The 21048-nt window shown below is 39.8% G+C and overlaps 1 protein-coding gene across 9 annotated transcripts in view; it reads left to right on the top strand.

Annotated features, from left to right (window-relative positions):
• The window catches only part of PHKB (phosphorylase kinase regulatory subunit beta), a 238260-nt gene that overhangs the window by 215134 nt on the left and 2078 nt on the right, over positions 1-21048 (top strand). For all 9 annotated transcript variants that reach the window (XM_006121183.5, XM_089781466.1, XM_006121180.5 and 6 more), the window contains 4 exons: positions 4161-4295; positions 16185-16314; positions 16750-16857; positions 18893-19033. In XM_006121183.5, coding sequence (XP_006121245.1) covers positions 4161-4295; positions 16185-16314; positions 16750-16857; positions 18893-19033 — 514 coding nt within the window. The remainder of the gene's footprint in view (positions 1-4160; positions 4296-16184; positions 16315-16749; positions 16858-18892; positions 19034-21048) is intronic.

Raw genomic sequence — 21048 nt, 5'->3', positions numbered from 1 at the left:
AGTTTCCTTTCCAGTTTCCTGATATAACACGACACTCTGTTTCGAAAACCAAAACTATGTTTCCTTATGAATTATTATTAGTATTCCTCTGAAATAAAACAATCTAAAGGCATAGGTACACAAATGGAGCATCAGAGCTACATATCAAAAGGTGAGCACCATTAGCAGGGCTTGACAAACAGCGGTGAAACCTACTCGCCAGCCCCTCACTGTGCATGCGCAAGACCCACATTGCGCATGTGTGCACCACCAGTGAACGGGGTGACCGGCTAAAATCTACTCACCACGGGCAAGTAGATTCAGTGATTTGTCGAGCCCTGGCCATTAGTAATATGTCTTTTTGATTCACAGTCAGTTATTGGCTGGACTGAATTTACGAGCATATGAAAAATCAGTCTGTCTTAAATTTCTCTGTAATGAAGGCTTCTGATTGACTAAGATTTTTGGTTTATGTCCAAAGTAAGTGTCTATATCATAGATCAATTAAGATGGGTTGCATCATACCAGGTTGTCAAGCTTCAAGAAGCATGACAATTGGTACATCTTTCTCCAATAACAGGTTGTCAACTATGTGCCAAAAATCCTCTGTGAGGTTTGACAATAACAGACATTATATCTAGTAGAGAAAATAATCTTTTTTAAAAAGTACTTTTAAGAGACATTCTACTAAGTGCTAACTCTTGAATACTTGTTATATACTGTATATTGTCCTGTTTATGTATGTAGATATAGCTAACAGAACTAGTTGGAAGAAGGTTGCTCTTTTGTTATTTATCCGTAAGATCTGTATATTGTATTGTGAAGGACATTACACAAGTTTTAAACCTTTAATAGAAAATGTTTTAAAATTAAAATGGTATATGTATGACAGCATTTCGTTTGTGAGAGACCCGAACATAGTTTCAGAATTTTCACTTAGTCTCAACATTGTTTTATATATGTGTGTGTGTGTGTGTGTGTGTGATTTAGTCACCAAAATTTAATAAACTGTGAGTACCACAATTATATAATGACTTTTTTTTTAAAAGTCAGTTTACAAAAGTAGGATTGTCTAATAATTAATCAACGCATGCAGTTGACTCAAAAACTAAATACTATTTAAAATTAATCACAATTTATTGCACTGTTAAACAATTGCATACCAATTGAAATTTATTACAAATATTTTAGATGTTTTTCTACATTTTCAAATCTACTGATTTCAATTGCAGCACAGAATACAAAGTGTACAGTGCTCAATTAATATTGTTTTATTGCAAATATTTGCAGTGTAAAAATGATGAACAAAAAAATAGTATTTTGCAGTACACCTTGTACAGGTACTTTAGTGCCATCTCTTTATCATTAAAGTGAAACTCCCAAATGTAGGTGTTTTTGTTACATAAATTAACTCAAAAACAAAACAATGTAAAACTTTAGAGCATATAAGTCCACTCAGTCCTACTTCTTGTTCTGCCAGTTAAGACAAAAAAGTTGTTTACATTTACAGGAGATAATGCTCCTCACTTATTTACAGTGTTTCCTGGTAGTAAAAACATGTGTTTGTATGACACTTTTGTAACATTGCAAGGTATTTGTGTGCCAGATACGCTAAGCATTTGTATGCCGCCTCTTGCTTTGGTTATTGTTCCAGAGGAAGTGCTTCCATGCTGACGATGACTCTTAAAAAATGTGTGAACTCCTTGGGGGAGAATTGTATGTCTCCTCTGTTTCACCAGCATTCTGCCAAATATTTCATGTTATATCAGTCTTGGATGATGACCCAGCACTTGTTGTTCATTTTAAGAACACTTTCACTGCAGAGTTGACAAAACACAAAGAAAGATTATGAAAATTAACATGCTTTGAATTAATATGGAGCAGAACCCATCCTCAGCATGTCCACATCCTCTGGAATGGTTGTTGAAAGCAAGAAGAGACACAGTAATCTTTTTAGTGATAGAAATGTAGCCGTGTTAGTCTGGTGTAGCTAAAATAAAATACAGGACTATGTAGCACTTTAAAGACTAACAAGATGGTTTATTAGATGATGAGCTTTTATGGGCCAGACCCACTTCCTCAGATCAAATAGTGGAAGAAAATAGTCACAGCCATATATGCCAAAGGATACAATTTAAAAAAAAAGTGAACACATATGAAAAGGACAAATCACATTTCAGAACAGAAGGGGGATGGGGGGGGGGGGGGAGGAAGGTGAATGACTGTGAGTTAATGATATTAGAGGTGGGGAAGGGTAGATGTCTGTGAGTTAATAGTGTTAGAGGTGATAATTAGGGAAGCTATCTTTGTAATGGGTAAGATAGCTGAACAAAGACTCCAGCTATCTTACCCATTACAAAGATAGCTTCCCTAATTATCACCTCTAACACTATTAATTGTATTCTTTGGTATATATGGCTGTGACTATTTTCTTCCACTATTTGATCTGAGGAAGTGGGTCTGGCCCACGAAAGCTCATCATCTAATAAACCATCTTGTTAGTCTTTAAAGTGCTACATAGTCCTGTATTTTGTTTTAGTAATCTTTTTAGTACATCTTAGACATAAATATTTTGCAATACTGGCTATTACCATGCCATGAGACTTCCTGTTCTCACTTTCAGGTGACCTTATAAACAAAAAGCAACCATCAGCATTATCTCTTCCAAATGTTAACAACGTTATTTGAATAATTAGTTGAACAAAAGATAGGACTGAATGGACTTGTAGGCAGTGTGATTAACTGCTCATCAGCGAAAGTCAAGAGATATACGCAAGCAAAATAAGCAAGTCCTAGGTTTCCAGATACAACTTTTTCTTCTGTTTACAATTTATTCTCCTTTACCACTGTGAATTTTCTTCCAATAAGAGATTATATAGCCTATTCTCACATTGCCTGATGGTTTCTCGTTTTCCCCCTTCTGCACCATTCCTTGATTCCCAATCAGGCCTTATACTGCAAAGCAATGTAGAATATAGGTCCAGCTATAGGAGCCTTGCTGGCATCATAGAAATACTAGATACTATTATCTGTGAAATTACAAAGATTTAAGACTTGTGAATGTGTATAAATAGACTGGCTACCATTAAATAATGTCCTTTGAGGTTATGTTGTATTCTAAACAAAGTAATATGTGTGAAAGTTGAATATAGTAGAGAAAGGTGAATCTTGAAAAAATACTTGCTATAAATAGACGTTAGGTATATTTTATCTTCCCTTCATTCCTTTGCTAGGTTAACCGGACAGAGACTCAGAATCTAAGCCCTATAGCTACTTTTATTGAGTATAATTTAATGGAATGCCTTGAGGGCCAGAGCTAGTCAAATTTTTTGTAATTTCTGACAGCAAGTAACCATGTGCTGAAGAAGCTATGCTTAATAAGAAAAGAGGGTAGCTGAATAATCCAGCTTCTCAGATTGACTTAGCAATACAGTGTTTTTTCGTTATTCAGTTAAGACTGTAGAACTTAATTGTTTCTGTCAGATGTAAATGGAACCATTTTCCATCTCCTTTCTAATAGTTTACAAATTCTGTTTCCCTCAGACGTAAGGTTAATTGTTAAAGAGAAAAGGTCATTGATTTCATAATTATTTTAATCAAATCACAATAGTAAATAATTTTAAGTATTAACTGTTTTAATATAGGACAGGTAATGATTTTTTTCCCAGTGATGGTCAGTGATACAAGAGGAAATTAATGGGGCAAGCATATATTTCATGTAAATGACACATATAGTACCAAACCCATCTCCTAAAACTATATAATACTAGTTTCAGTTTGCATCACACGTGTAAAGTGGACTGTGGGAATTTGAACAAACTTCATCTCAAAGTAAAACTGGTATAATAGCATCTTATTGACCTAGTTATTGATGGATCTCTTTATAGCCCAAATGTACATAAAAAGGATCTATTTGGGTTGTGAAGGGATATGTAGCAGACTGTATAATTATTTTAGGAATTTGCACTTTTCTTGTCTTTGAGTAAAAATCACATGTTCTATAATCCAGAACCCTGTACACGTGTGTACACGTACACTCTCTCTCTTAAACTCAAAATTTCCAGCTGTCTATCTAGGTAAAGGAGAGACCTATGTTGTTAAAAAGTTCTGTTTAATAGATTTCAAAGGGTATCTGTATCTGTAATGTCCTATAAATACGTATTTTCCTTCTTATATTTCAGATGGATTATCCATGCTATGAAGTATGAACTAAAAATCCGTGCTGGGGATATGCCACCCATGGATTTATACCAGCTGTCACCTAGTGAAGTGAAGCAGCTTCTGTTGGATATTCTTCAGCCACAGCAGCAAGGGAGGTAATGAGATCTGTGTTTGTATCTCTGCTGCTATTCATTATAGATTGATTGCATAATCTGTGTATTTCTAAAATAATTTGTATGCATCTTAAATCACCAAGTGTCTGCAATCAATAATGTTTGTCATACTTTATGTATCCAGAAGGTTGTGATGACACGCATTGATTTGTTTGTTCTTTTAGTTGTCTGTGATTTTCCTGATTTTTTTTCTACATGTCTAAAAACCTGCCCTATTGCCCATAATCCTTGCATGAAACTTTACAATATAGTAATATTTGATACTATAGACATCTAATGCATAGGATTTTTCTAATTTAGCCTACCACTAAGAACCAAACATCACCCCAAACTAGTTACTTAAGGAATTTGCATTAGAGTGGAGTTTCTATGCTACTCGTTGACCTCTTCCTTCCTAGCTGTCAAAATCCCATGTCTCCTCAGCATGCTCAAGCTCAGACAGATTGTCTGGCATCTACCATCTCTTTCAAGGCTGCTGCACTGGCTTTTATTAGATGCCAGAAAGAGCATTTTTAGTTGGTGAATCACAAATAAGCAAGATACATGCAAAGGGCATTATCTCCATACTGATCACAAACTGATATGGAAGACAGAGGACCAAAATTTCCACTTGAAAGCTATGTGTGTTAAGTTTAAACTTTTGCATTAAGGTTTGCTTATACTGCTGATAAATTCCATAGTCCTCCTGGGCCATAGGGGTGGCAGTTTTCCCTGTCAGTAAATGAGAGAGATACCATGCATTCAATTCTCAGTTCACCTCTAAACCATGTAAAAATACATCCATGTTATTCCAATACCAGTAAAAAGATAACCATTTAAAATCTGTACTGCCTAAGGCTGATGTTCAGTGTCTTGTCCCATTTACAAAATGATATACAGTACACTGACTGTGCAGTAGCTCCAGGTCCAATTCATATCTTCATAGTCTCTCTCACATCCTGCTCATAGAATACTAGAATAGTAGAACTGGAAGGGACGTTGAGAGGTCATCAAGTCCAGTCCTCTGACTTTGTGGCAGGACCAAGCATCATATTTTCTAGACCTTTAATCATTTCTTGTTGCTTTTCTCTGGACCTTCTCCAGTTTCTCCACATCTTTCCTGAAATATGTTGCCCAGAACTGGACACAATACTTCAGCCGAGGCCTAATTAGTGCAGAGTAGAGGGGAAGAATTAGTTCTTGTGTCTTTCTTGCTCAAGTACTTCTGTTAATACATCCCAGAATGATCTTGGCTTTTTTTGCAATAGTGTCACACTGATGACTCATATTCAGTACTCCATCCTAGACAATTACTTCCCATTTTGTGTGTATGAAACTGATTGTTCCTCCCTAAGGACTTTTCTACACTACAGAGAAAATCGATGCTTCTGCAGTCAATTTTCCTGGGTTCAAATTAGAGGGTCTAGTGAAGACCCGCTAATTCAATTGAGAGGGCGCTTCCATTGGCACTGGTAGTCCTGCTTCTCATGAAGAGTAAGGGACTACAGCTACATGATTATCATGGCTGGATTTAAGTCAACTTTTCCCTTTAGTGTGAACCGGTCCCAAGTGGACTACTTTGCATTTATCCTTGTTGAACTTCAGCCTCTTTACCTCAGACCATTTCTCCAGTTTGTCCAGATGATTTTGAATTATGACCCTATCCTCCAAAGCACTTGCAACCCCACCCAGCATGATGGTATTTGCAAACATGATAAGCGTACCTTATGCCAGAGGCCAGCAACCTTTCAGAGGTGGCATACCGAGATTTAACTTGTTCACTTGTGTTTATGGGCCTGCATGCTGTTGATGGTTTTTAAAGTTAATAATGGTCCTATTTACAGCAACTTAATTAATAAATAAAGATGCAGAGCTTACCATTTTAGTAACACAAGATTTTAAAAAATCATTATCAGAGTTTTAGATATCCGCAAAACTCCAAAAAAATCGTTTAAAAGAATCTTTTTCTTTCTTTCTTTGGGATACACAGGCTTAATTCTTGGCTGCATCACAGATTGTTTGAGTGAGTTCAGGTAAGCCCCCAAGGGTACATCTACACTATAGCTGGAGGTGTAAGTTAAAGCTCAGGAGACATAGAGTCCACTTAGATTGAGCTAGTCTGCTGAGGGTAGGTTTGTACTGTAGTTAAAAACTCGCTGCTATAAAGTGTGGAGCACACACACTTCCAATAGCACTAAGGGGAGCTGAAGATGCACCCTACTGTCTGAATGCAACACTGAGCTGGTTGAAATTTTTAAAGCTTTTTTTTTTTTTCTTTTCGGGAGCAGTAAAGGACTCTTTTCTAAAACAAAACTGTCTCATCCCAAACTGTTGACATTTTCAAAATGGTTACTCTTATGTAAAAATGTTATGCCTGTTCACTAACACAAACTTCCAAGTCTTTTATAACTAGTTAGCGCCAGTTTTTGGAGCGGCTTTTTGTAAAGGAAAAATTTCACTAACTTCTTTGGGGACAGGGAAAATAGAGAAGATGTAGGACATTTTGAAAAAGGGGGAAAAAATTAAAAAATGGGTCCATTTGGCACACTTTGAAATGAAAATGAATTCATAAGTTAATACTTTGGTTTTCCCCTCTGTGAAAAGAGGTGGGCATATTTCAGCCAGTTCTGGTAACGGAGGGTATGTCTACACTATCACCCTAGTTCGAACTAGGGTGGTTAATGTAGGCAACCGGAATTGCAAATGAAGCCCGGGATTTGAAATTCCCGGACTTCATTTGCATATTGCCGGGCGCAGCAATTTTTAAATGTCTGCTAGTTCGGACTCCGTGCCCGCGGCTACACGCGGCACGAACTAGGTAGTTCGGATTAGGTAGTTCCACGAGGTGTACCGGTAGTTCGGAATAGGAAGCCTAATCCAAACTACCTAGTTCGTGCCGCGTGTAGCCGCGGGCACGGAGTCCAAACTAGCGGACATTTAAAAATGGCGGCGCCAGGCAATATGCAAATGAAGCCCGGGAATTTCAAATCCCGGGCTTCATTTGCAATTCCGGTTGCCTACATTAACCATCCTAGTTCGAACTAGGGTGGTAGTGTAGACATACCCATAGGGAAAAATCATGAGTTGTGCTTTTGATGACAGTTCCCATCAGGGCCTTTAGCTTTGTTTTTTAGATCTAGAGCCAGATATACAGAGGCATTTGGATGCCAGAAGAGACAGATGGGTGCCTTACCTGCTTTTCACTACCGAGAACCCCACATGTCTCACTCACATTAAATGTCAAATGAAAACAAATGCAATTCCCATTAGGCACCTATCTGTCTCTTTAGGTGTTTGTAAATCTAAGCCATTAACACCTCCTTATCTTGCTGCTTCATTTCAAGCACAGAGCAGCTCCCTTTAGCAGCTGCTTGACAATGCCCCACCCTCTGCCAATCAGCTGAACTCCCTACCTGTGCTAGCTGTCTTTGAGGCTCAAGTGACAGTGCAGGCTCCATGCTGTATGGGGGAGGGGCGGGACTGAGCTCCTGCCTGCATGCCACTGAAGATCAGCTCTCATGCCACTGATGACACGTGCCGTAGGTTGCCAACCCCTGCTCTATGCCATTATTTAAAGGAACAGAACTGGTCCCAAAACTAACCCCTGTGGAACCCACTTGTTATGATTGTGAACCACTAATAACTACTTTCTGAGAACAGTTATCTAACCAATTATGCAGCCACCTTATAGTAACCTCATCTACATTGTATTTCTCTAGATTATTGATAAGTAGGTCTTGTGAGGTTGTATCAAATGCTTTACTAAAGTCTAGGTAAACCACATCTACTACTTCCTCGTATCCCCAAGACTACTTCTGCTATCAGAGAGGACTATCAGATTGCTTTGATAGGATTTGTTCTTGACAAATCCATGCTGTTACTAATCACCTTAACATCCACATGTTTGCAGATGCATGCCTTAATTATTTGCTCCATTATCTTTCCTGGCAGAGAAGTTATGTTGACTGGTCTGTAGTGTCTTGGGTTGTCCTTATTTCCCTTTTTATAGATGGGCACTATATTTTCCCATTTTTAGTCTTCTGGAATCTATCCCATCTTCCATGACTTTTCAAAGATGATATGCTTCCTCAATCAGTTCCTTGAGTATTGTAGGATGTGTTCCATCACACCGTGGTAATTTGAAGAAGTAATTTTAATTTGTTCTTTTCCTATTTCAACTTTTGAACTTACCCAATTTTCACTGTCATTCACTATATTAGGCATCAAATCGCCACCAACCTTCTTGGTGAAAATCGACACAAAGAAGTTGTTAAGTACCTCTGCAATTTCTACATTTTCTGTTATTGTTTCTCCCTCTTAATTGAGCAATAGGTGTATGTCTTCCTCTTGCTTCTAATATATTTGTAAATTGTTTTCTTGTTACTCTTATGACTCTACCTAGATTGAGCTCATTTTGTGCCTTTGCCTTTGTAATTTTGCACCTACATATTTGTAGTGTTTGTTTATATTCATCCTTTGCACTTTTTTACTAGTTTTCACTTTTTGTAGGACTCCTTTTTTATTTTTTAGATCATTCAAGATCTTCTGAGTAAGTGTAGCGGTCTCTTGCCATACTTCTTGTCTTTTCTACGCAGTGGAATAGTTTGCTTTTGCATCCTTAATAATGAAAAACTGCCAACTGTCTTCAGTTGTTTTCCCTCTTAGGCAAGGTCCCATGGGAAGCAAGTCTATCAGCTCCCTGGGTTTACTAATGTAAGTCTTCTTGCTATCTAATATCTTTACTTCGCTGTTCCCCCTTCTACCATTCCTTAGAATAATTAACTCTATGATTTCATGATCACTTTCACCCAAGCTGTCTTTCACTTTCAAATTCTTAACCAGTTCCTCCCTATTTGTTAAAATCAAATCTAGAACAACCTTGCCCAGTACCTTTTTTCACCTTCTGAAATAAAAAAAAAATTGTCTCAAATACATTCCAAGAACTTGTTGGATAATCTGTGCCCTGCTGTGTTGTTTTTCTAACAGATGTCTGGATAGTTGAAGTCCCCCATCACTACCAAGTCCTGTGCTACAGATGATTTTGTTAGTTTTTTAAAAAGCCTCCTCTCTCTCTTCTTCCTGATTACAAGGTCTGTAGTAGATCCCTCCCATGATAATCAACCTCTTTTTTTAACCCCTTTTAATCTAACCCAGAGACTCTCAACAAGTCTATCCCCTGTTTCCATCTTAGCTTCAGTCCAAGTGTATACATTTTTAATATAAAAGGCAACATCTCCTTTTTTCTCTGCTTATTCTTCCTGAGCAAGCTGTACCCTGCTATACCAATATTCCAATCATGTGTATTATCCCACCAAGTCTCTGTGATACCAAAAATGTGATAGTTGTGTTTAACTAGCATTTCAAGTTCTTCATACTTTTTGCATTTGTATGTAGACAGTATGAATTTGTGTATCTTCTTCCAATCGCTTTTTTTGAAATAACTGTTCTTTGTAAAAAATGAGGTTTACAAGTTCTTTCGAAAAAGGGTTTTTTTCTAGAAAAAAACATGTCTAGACTTTCTTTTTCGAAAGAACCTCTTTCGAAAAAGCGATCGCAAGAAGATATGCAAATTCACACCAAATTTGCATATCTTCTTTCAAAAGTGAAAGCAAGTGTAGATGTGCCCTGGAACATGCCTTATGGTCAAGGAAGCCAAAGCCCTCCTGGCAACACCATCTTTGCAGACAGGCATGTTCACCTGCATCTGGCCGGTGCTTCTTCCTATGACCAGAAGAAGAAAACAGCACCTGCATCCCATACCCCTTAACTAGTATACCCAGAGTCCTGTAGTCACTTTTGATCTGCTCAAGATCACACATTGCAGTGTCATTAGTGCCCACATGGATGAGTAGCATGGGGTAGTAGTCAGAGGGCCAAATAATCCTCCACAATCCTTCTGTAACATCTTGGGTACAGGACTCTGGCTAGCAGCATCCCTCCTGGAATGTTGTGTCAGGGCAACAGATGGGTGCCTCTGTCCTCCTCAGAAGAAAGTCTCCATCCACCACTGTCCTATGTTTCCTCCTCACAGTGGTGGCTACAGACCAGTGTTGAGGGATACCTGGCTTCTCCTCCTCCCTCACCTTAGGGGATGATTCCTTACCTCCAAGGCAGCATAATGGTTCTCCAGAACCACAGTGGATGGGTTGAGAGTATGTGAGAGAACTGCTTGCCGCCAGAAGTAAGCAGCTGCCAGTGTCCCTCCTGAGACAACCATCTCCTACTCTACTACTACTACTACTTGTCAGTAGTCCTTTATAGCAGGATAGTGTCCTCAGCTTTAGATGTCTCCACATGAATACTCTGGAGGAATTCTTCATGGGTATGGATGCGCCTCAGCCTAGCCATTTCCTCCTGTAGCTCTCCACCTACTTCCTGAAAGATTCCATCAGCAGCCACCTTTCACATTGGATGGTCTCCCCAGCCTAGATTTCTGTAAGTTGGTAATGCGAGTCAGTCTCTGCAAAACCATACCATGACCATGATCAGGTGGCATGTCTGGCTACTGGTGGAGGATGCAGGAGCAGTGTTGGCACAAGTTATGTGGCCCTTCCTAACCATACTGGCTGTACTAGGACTCCCTCTCAAACTCTCCTGTTAACGACCACCTGGTCACAAGCTCCCCTGGTCGTGTAGTCTCTGGCTTTTAAGGGCTTCTCTCCTAGGTCAGCCCTACCCCCTCATTAACCACACAGTGGAAGGGTGATCACTAGGCTGATTGAAGCTGATCAAGAGAAGAAAGACTCAAATGCTCTCAAACACACAATCCCAACTGGCACAATAACTGAAATAACTGCAGTCACCTGAAACAGTTGAAAATGTAAACAACAGTCAAGCAAATACACTCACCCCAAAATTAGTACTCACACCTTATATGTTCCACAGGGGGATATCCTTCTCTCCTTCTCAGACTCTCCTGTTAACACGGTTGTGCTGTTTCTTACTCATGCTGGCACAGCACCAGCTTAGTTTCTTCCAGTTGAAGCTTTTCCTCTGCTATACTGCTGATTCAGGGAACTTTTTATAGCATTTGGTTGTTTCTTCAGTCACTGTGTACATCCTCTACACCTCCCTCTGGGATCTTGTCATCTTCAGACTGTCTTAGCTCTGGCCTCTGTTTCCTTGACCTCTGCTGGACTACCAGTGAACTGCGTGTTCTTCACAAGTCCTTACCCAATTCTGAACCACAATTCCTTTTCTGATCATTTGTGTACGTACAGCAGGCCAACCGTGGGGGTTTTTTTCAGCTCTTTAGAGTTTAGCTTCCTTTCACTCACAACTCTTCCAGCTCATCTTTCCTGAGTCATTTTCATAACTCGGGTTTTTTTTTTCTTTTCTGACTGCTTCCCAGAAATATAGGTAATTTTTTCTCTTGGTTTTCCCTCTACAATACTTGTTTTTATTGCTGTTGTCACTTACTGGAAATCCTCCTTGTCATGATCCCATATACAACCACCCACGTCAGAGTTAGCCACATATCTGTTCCCTTGAGTGTACCCCCTCAGGTATCAGGCATCCTGTCTTACCATAGTTTCATAATTCTGCCTCTCTTACACTCCAGGACCTGCTCTAGTACCCTGTGTATTCACCGTTCTTACTCTTCATGTTCTCTTTTGAAGTCGGTGATGTTATGCTTATAAGAAGCACATGGGATCTTTTTATGGGGGATAAGGCAACATGCCACATTTATTGATAATATAACAAAGTAACATATGCATTTACACACACACTGATGGAATAGTTACCAGTCTGTTGCTCTGCCTAACCTGTTGGCCAGATAGGTCAGGTGCAAGGAAGGAGCTGGGTTCCTGTCAGTCCGGACTGATGCTGCTCATGGTCTTGCTTAGAAGGACAGAACCCAAAGAACCATACAAGACACCCCATCTTTTATAGGATTTTCCTTCCATGCAAGTCTATGCATTTTGCCTTGTCAGGCCTTAGTCAGTCCTTCAGCATCACAATCAGTCATCCTACCCCGACATATGCTTATTGGGAAGTTGTTCTCAGTGTCATCTGATATCAGTATGCTGATGATCCCTCAAGGGTGTTGTCTTTCTGGCAGAGTTGTGATTGGTTCCCTATCAAGGAGTGCTTGCCTCTAGCTTCAGGGTTTGTCAGTCTGCCCGGGTAGTCTGTTTTCAGTGTGCTTTGATTGTTATTTGGTGCTTCTGAGTCTCCAGCCCCTCCTCTGACCATTTGAGCATGCAGTGGCCTTCACACTTATCTCTCCTAAAACATTCTCTCTCTCATTCACACTTACAGAATTGCAGCGTGGAACAAAGGGATACTTCTAGTCACTTTAACAAAGTTACATAGTCTTTCAACATTAAACTTCTTTCTGTCTACTACAGGGTCTTATCTAACACTAACATCACTATGCATTACAATATTCCATCCTTTCACTTTAACATGCTAACGTCAAACAGAGCTGGAGCTATCAAAGCTGCCTGGCCCTGAGTGAAGCCTACATCTTGTATTTAAGTTTAATCCAAACTTTTGCTATAACACACATTTATTATAACTGACTTATTAGTTACAAAATTCCAATGCCAGTGCTACAATGATCAGTGGTGAATATAGTGATCCAGACGTCGGTCTCTGTCACTTTGTATAATGACCAAAGTTTTTTTGTTGTTGTTGTTTTAGCAGTAGTTAAAAAATCTTTGACAAGAAGGATTTTGAGACAGTTTACATAGATGCCTCTTATACCATTCCCAGATGGTAACCTAAGTACATCTGACTTCTTCAGACATCCCCAGCAAAGTGTGTTTCATTCTGGCTCCCTCAGACAACTGACTCACTTCCCTTGAGAGCAAGACTCTTTTGATCTCGCCCACAGTCCCTTTGAACTTCTATATTCAGGGCCCTTTTCCTGTCCTGATCCAATTCAGTTTTGTAGGTTGGCTGGAGAGGAAGCAAACATAATCAGAACTAATAAATATATAGTCCATCTACCTTGTCCATCGGGCCAACCCAGAGCAATCCACTAGCCAAGCTGTAATGGGCTTTGTCCCTTTCTGACTCCTTTTGACAGATCCATGTTGAGAACAGGCAGCCTTTATCTCCAGACATACCGTGGTGGGTTCACCAAGCCACCTACCCAAAGCACTGATCATTCAGTCATTAGAGCTTCCATTACGCTTCTGGAACCTCTGTCGGTCTCAGTCAGTTTCAGCCAGTTCTTAAAGATTCATCCATTACAGCTCGGACAGCACCTCATGTCCCCTATGCTGCCCCAAAAAACAGGCTTAACTCTTTTTCTTCCACTAGTAGTACTGCAAAGCATAGAGAGGAACTGAGACACACTTCGGATTCATAAGCATATTACAGAAAATTCCCATTTTGTCACACCTACCATATTTCCTTAGCAGGCCTACCTGTGTTTGGCACTTCCCAGAAACTCCCCTTTGGGAATATAACAATACAGCAACTCCAGAGTACTTCTTGCAAAAAAAAAAAAAAAAAAATATTATTTATTTACACATTGGAACATAAAATCAGAGCATAAAGTCATTCCAGCATTTGGGAACAGAACACTATCTGTTTCCCTCCAGATCAGTCTGTCTGATGCTCACAGCTTAGGTACTTTACCAGTTTAAATCTTTTGCTCCTGATTTCCACCCAAAGCCCCAGCATGACTGGAGGGAGGCTTCACAGGGCTTGTTCCCATACGTTCTTGTGACTAGAATTATCTAAAACCGTTGCTTGCCTTCCCGCAGATTTGTATAGCCAGCCAGAATTAAATAAACTCTTTGACCCCCAGATGCCTACCAGCATCATAGTAATCATATAAACAGGTATATATAATATTCATAACAGCAGTACAGATATCACTTATGTTCTTGACAGAAAGTAAAGGTAACTGAAACTGGTGGCTATTCTGTTACACTGCTCAAACACTCAAATGTTGTAAGGTAGGAGTGTATCTTCAATGGAAAGGTTAAGGTGGTAATACATCTTCTAACAGCCTAATGGGACCCACTCTTTTAACTATAGAAAACTATTTAGCACAGAACTAATTAAAAGTTAAATTGTCTACACAAATTGGTGTGGTAAATAATTCATAACATTTAGTTTGCTGATTTCTTGGCACCAGTGTCTGGCCATGTATATGGTTAGACATAATGCTCTCCTAAAAATACTAGTTAATTTTTAATAAAACATCTCTATTGTTGAGCTGAGAGATAAAGTATGAAATAAGGCACTTATCCTAACAACCTAGTATGGTTTCTCAGAAAAGCCTTCTCCGTGCAGATCAGAGAGCTTGCACAAACTCTTGCTGCATGGAAAAAGATTTTCTCCTTCAGACAGAAGAGCTCTGAGGACTACTGCTGCAGGAAACAATTTTTTCAGTTAAATAAAAGTAACTATGAAATATTCCTACACAGTATTCAAGATGTGGGCGTACCATAGTTTTATACAGGGGCAGTAAGATATTCTGTGTCTTATTTTCTATCCCTTTCTTAATAATTCTTAGCATCCTATTTGCCTTTTTGACCGCCGCTGCACACTGTGTGGAAGTTTTCAGAGAACTGTCCACGATAACTCCAAGATCTCTTTCCTGATTTGTCATAGCCAGATTAGCCCCCATCATACTGTACGTATAGTTGGGGTTATTTTTCCCCAATGTGCATTACTTTACACTTATCCACATTAAATTTCATTTGCCATTTTGTTGCCCAATCACTCAGTTTGGTGAGATCTTTTTCGAGTCCCTCACAGTCTGCTTCTGTCTTGACTATCCTAAACAGTTTGGTATCATCCGCAAACTTTACCACCGCCAGTTTTCAGTTTTGTTTCCAGTCTTGCAGTATCTTAAAATCACCACTCTAGAAGTCATGTTTCTGTGTAAGAACCGCAGCTTTCCTTTATTGTTGTACAGAAAAGCTTGAAGATGTGATCCACTAAAGGCTCAAACAGAATCCTAAATTTATTATAATTTAAAATCTCATGATTAAGATGATCTCATAATTTTGGAGGATCTGCGTCATGATTTTTCAATGCTTGTGCATAGCAAAATTGTATTACACTAGTCTTGTAAACCCTTATGGTTTTTGGTTTAATTTACAGTAGAATCAACTTCCCTAATGTAGCTCTAGTAATTTCATTAAAATTACAAATGCTGTAAAGCATGGACATTTGGGATGAAGCACCTACAAAATTTCAGCTTACCAACTTCAAAAAAATTGTATTTCATTTAAATTACAAGATGCAAAAATGTCTCTGTAACTTAATATACTTTTTGTACTCTTAGTAGGAATTGAACTATTTAATATGAAAGCTGCACTAGCACCATAAATTGTATTACTTACAGAAGAGGGATAATAAAGGAAATATTTATACTGTAGAAGTGCTAGCCTGAATCATAGTATCTTCTTTATGCAACATATATACATTTTGGTGCTGTGCATATGTGCCTAACAAATTATATCTCTGGTAAATTAAATGTAAAATTTGTTATCCTTTAAAATGTGTATATTTTCTTATACATAATAGGTGTGCTGTAAAATTCTTCCCTAGTTCCTGGTAACTTTGACTTTAGTGGAGTTACAGCAGAGTTTAATTTGACCTTTGTCCTGTCTTGTATTCTAGTTAAATCAATTTAAGTGTTAATTTTTTAGGCCATTTAATAGGTTACCATCCCACAGTTAAGTATGTCACTACAGCCTCTAAATCCTGATTATTGGCTTGCTTTTGTTCTCTTTAGGGTCTGTTTTTATTTTTATCTGAAATATTTATCAGGAAAAAGCAACACATACTCTGTTTGCATCATTGATGGATATTTATTGTTATTGCTTACCCTAATGGCTTAATTAATCAACAGAGAAAGCTATTCTGAATCTGAAACAGATTGTTTTCTCTAGCCCTTAAGTTATTTTGTTTTGTCCACAGATGTTGGCTTAACAGACGTCAAATAGATGGTTCTCTGAATCGAACTCCCCATGGTTTCTATGACAGGGTGTGGCAAATCTTGGAGAGAACCCCTAATGGTGTAATAGTAGCAGAAAAATATTTACCACAGGTAAAAAGAAAATATTTAGAGACATGCACAGTAGTTTTAAACTACTGAATGCCCTGCCATTGTATTTTTTCCTCTGTTCATGGAGTATGTGTTACAGATAACAAAGAATTCCAAGTATAAAATAACATATTGGACATACAAAGTCTTCTTCCAGCACTGTATATAAGAAGATTTAAATTTACTATTTGCTTGTAACTGCAATGAAAATATTTTAATATTCTGAAGGGGCAGGGAATCTCAAACAAAACTCCTAAACAGAATACTGTTATCATTGACTAGAAATTTGCTTCTCTTTGATCTAATGTAGTCCAGATTGTTAATGTTGGATAAATAATCCGCAACAAATAATCTAACCAATTCTATTAGAACATGCTTTTGGTTGAAATCAAAGGGTTACAAATAATGAAATGCTGTGTATATCATTTCTTTTTTTAGCAGCCAACACTATCTGATATGACTATGTATGAGATGAATTTTTCCCTTCTCGTTGAAGACATGTTGCAAAATATTGACCAGCCTGAATACAGACAAATTATTGTAGAGGTCAGTACCATATGATTAAGAGAAGTTTTATATACATTACTTCTTTGTAACAGTTTTGAAAAGAGTAACTGAACCCCATAAAGAATTAAATTAACAGAAGGGGTATAAAGTCACAGAAAAAGCACTTCAGATCAAAACTACAGTTTTTAGGACACTGTCTCCATGATTGTTGTGATTTATGTTAAACAGGTTCACATTAGTGTATTCGGATAATGCATTTTAAGATGTTGGAGTCCCCACATGACACCAAACAAAGTAAACAGTGGTCGTTGTGGCAGAGCTCTATGCCCATGGGTCCTGCACTTCTGGCAGACAGTGTTCAACCTCAGAGGCTCACTGTGAGCCTCCACATAGGCAAGGGCCACAGCCTACTGAGCCATAGTCATCACAGACTAGTCCAGAGTATGGGGTGAAACCCCTCTATAGTCCTGGTCTCCCTATCCAGGGACAGACTTCATAGTGGTGTGGGAAAGGTTGGGGGAAACCCAGGCCCAACCACTACTCTGAGTTCTGGCGCAGAGACCCTAAAGCAGCAGCAACAGATAGGATTTATTCAACTCCTAGTCTGGCAACTATTTCCCTGGGCCACTTCCTGAAATGATCCCTCCCATTACCTTTCCTTTGGTACCTGAGCAGCCTATCCTGCTCTTCTGCAGCACTCTGACTTACTTGCAGTTCATAGCTCTCACTCAGACACCTCTTAACTCTCAGCTCTTTGGCTCCTTCCCTCCTCCTTTCACACCTGAACTAACAGAAGAGGAGCCCCTTTAAACCACTCTCAACTGACTTTTGATTGGCCTCAGATGTTCTGATTAGCCTGACTCCCTTGGTTCTGGAAGGCTCCTATAATTGGTTCCAGGTGTTCTAACTGGCCTGATTGTCCAGTCTGCTTCTGGAAAGTTCCTGCTGGTTCTAGGCCAGCTCCTGCCAGTTTGCCCAGGGAACAGAGACCTGCTTCATCTAGGGCTGACATATCTCCCTTTCAGTACTCCCCTGTAACCATCTGGCCTGATTCTGTCATGCCAGAGTTAATAATGCTAGGCTAAAGGAGCATCAGACTTTTAAACAAAAGATAATTCTAACATAACACTTTATACATAGGGTTGCCAGGTGTCCAGTTTTCACCCGGACAAGCCAGTATTTGTGGCCTCTGTACGGTAAAAACAAAAAAAAAAAACCCAGAAAATACCGCCGTGTTCGGTATTTTGTGTGAAAGTATCTGGCAACTCTATTTATACAGCCCCTAGCTTAAGCCAGGAGATCCTTTCTTCAAAGCCCAATTGTCCTAAACACCACTGCCACCTGACAGACAACTACTTTCCCTCCTGTCTCTATTGAACAGTCCAAAGAGCAACACTTGCCCCCAATTAATCAACAGTATTTAACCAATAGCTTCCTCTAGTGTTACCATACCTACCTATCAAAGTGAGGCAACAGACAATCTTACTACCCTGTTATGTACCATTCCACCATGATTCTGTCTCTGGATATTCCCCCACAGTTAGAAGTTCAAAACTGTTTTGATCATGCCCAACAATCAATGGCATGTTGAGTATAACGCACCTTGCAGCTGAAAGATATGATCTAGAATCACCAAGGTCTCAATTAATCAACATGCACTCCTTCACCAATTGCTATTCATACTGTTAAGGCCTGTGTGCCAATCATGCAGATCAGTTATTCCCATTTCAAGTGCTGTTTCAGCTGCAAGGAATTCAGGATCCCTTGGCTTTTAGTTGATTAATGTGTCTTCTATTTACAAATTCTTGCCCTTACCTATTCTCTAGTACTGGTTGTTTGCTCAGATTATTATAATCTTTTGACTGTTCTGTTTACTTCATCAGTTTCAAACTTGTATTTTACATAAAATTCTGCTTTTTCTATAGTATACAGTGTTATAATGAAGATGTTTCTTCAGAAATCCCCTTATGGCTTAAATCAAGCATAACTTTGTGTTGATAAAGGCATCTTTTACATAACCTGTTTTTAAACTGGCCTAAAATTCAAGATGTTTATTATTTTTTTTCTATTCTAGTTGTTAATGGTTATATCTGTTATTTTGGAGAGAACCCCTGAATTAGAGTTCCAGGGTAAAGTAGATTTGGACAAATTGGTGAAAGAAGCATTTAATTATTTCCAGAAAGATGAGACCAGGCTAAAAGGAGTTGAAAAGCAAGTGAGTAAAATATTCACTTCATGTAAAATTTACAGTTCTCAAAGACAGAATTTGTTAACAAATGTTAAATGTGTGTGACAGAAAATAAAACAGACCTATAGAACTCCCACATGGAATCAATGAGATTTAAGTATTATGTAATATGAGAGGTTTCTGGTGGGAGGGGTGTCTTGTAGCACCTGTAATCAACAGAGATGCATATTTTAAAGTTCTTGAGGACTATGCAACCAGCCCACAAATACACTTGAATGAAAGTGTGCCTACATTACTGTATGTTAGAATGATATAGCTAAACTTGGAATAACCTGAATATTCTTAGAAAAAGTTGGTGTCTTAAAATGAAATGTATTCTCTTTGATAGGAGAATAAGAAGGTAAGTGGTAATGGTGGTATCTAAATAGATTCAGGATATGATTTTTAAAAACGGCCTGAAGTGAGGGTTCTAAATCCATACTTAGCCACCTAAATAAGTGTCCAGATACAGGCAGTCCCCGAGTTACGCGGATCCGACTTATGTCGTATCCGCAGTTACGAACGGGGCTTTTCTCGCCCTGGAGGACAGGAGCGGCGGGACGCCCAGATGAGCCGCAGTCCCGCCCCCCGCGTTCTCCGGGGCGAGAAAAGCTGCTCCCCGTCTCCCTGGTCTGCTGGTCAGACCAGGGAGACGGGGAGCAAAGCCTCGGAGGACGTCCGCAGCGGGACAGCTGCGGCGCGTCTGGGCTGTCCCACTGCGGGCGTCCTCTGCAGCTTTGCTCCACGTCTCCCCGGTCTGCTGGGGGGGGGGGGTGCAGCTAGTGCCCCCTCTCCCCCAGCAGACCAGGCTTTTCTGCCCACAACACCTGGGGTAGAGCAGCTGGGGAGCTGCTGGGTTGGTCCCGCAGCGCCGTTCCTCGGCGCTACTGGACCAACCCGGCAGCACCCCAGCTGCTCTGCCCTAGGCGTCCTGATTCAGCTGCTGCTGGTCAGTTTCAGCAGCGGCTGAATCAGGACGCCTGGGGCAGAGCAGCTGGGGTGCTGCTGGGTTGCTCCAGTAGCGCCGAGGAGCGGCGCTACTGGAGCAACCCAGCAGCACCCCAGCTGCTCTGCCCCAGGCGACCCCAAGTCAGCCGCTGCTGAAACTGATCAGCGGCTGACTACAGTAGGCCCGAGGCAGAGTTGCTCTGCCCCCGGCTTCCTGGAATCAGCCGCTGATCAGTTTCAGCAGCAGCTGACTTGGGGATGCCTGGGGTTCTTAAGTTGAATCTGTATGTAAGTCAGAACTGGCATCCAGATTCAGCCGCTGTTGAAACTGATCAGTTTCAGCAGCGGCTGACGCCAGTTCCGACTTACATACAGATTCAACTTAAGAACAAACCTACAGTCCCTACGTAACCCGGGGACTGCCTGTACTCTGAATGCTAAGTACACAGGAACTTCTACTGAGCTTAACAAGAACATTAAAACAAATTCAGTTTTGCATCTGAAGTGTCTATCCATTCATTATTGGTCCTAGAGCAGGTGATTATTATCTACTGAGCTGTTTTTCCATCAGTAGTTTAGGAAACAGCACTGGTTTCTAATTAACCACCAATCACTAAACAGTTTAAAAGATGTTCCAATATGGTATACAAGTCTTTCTTCTGGAATGGCCTCTCTACATTCCTGCTTACAGAATTTGATGTCTCTAGCAGTGAACTATAGAATTGTATATCAAAGTTCTGACTGCTGGGGAAGCTCAGTAATGTGCTAATACTGAGATTACATCACTGGCTTCATCTACATAAGGAAGAGTATCACTGACCATCTCAGTTCCTTCCTCACCCACTGCAGAGAGCTGAACTGAACTACCTCTCATATACATGAGTTAATTAGCCTGTCATTGTATAATTCGTCGTTAGTTCCTTATAGTATAGTTAGTTGTTGCAGCTGCTTGCATCAGATTATCCTCAAATTTGGGTTCTGAACCCTGTTGGTGTTTTAAAAGAGGTGATGCTTCCTATCTTTCCAGGGATAGATGCACATATTCAGTGTCTTGG

The sequence above is a fragment of the Pelodiscus sinensis genome, chromosome 12 (assembly GCF_052426305.1).
Source record: "Pelodiscus sinensis isolate ZL-2025 chromosome 12, ASM5242630v1, whole genome shotgun sequence".
NCBI lineage: Eukaryota > Metazoa > Chordata > Testudines > Trionychidae > Pelodiscus > Pelodiscus sinensis.
This window is presented reverse-complemented; position numbering and strand designations above follow the sequence as displayed.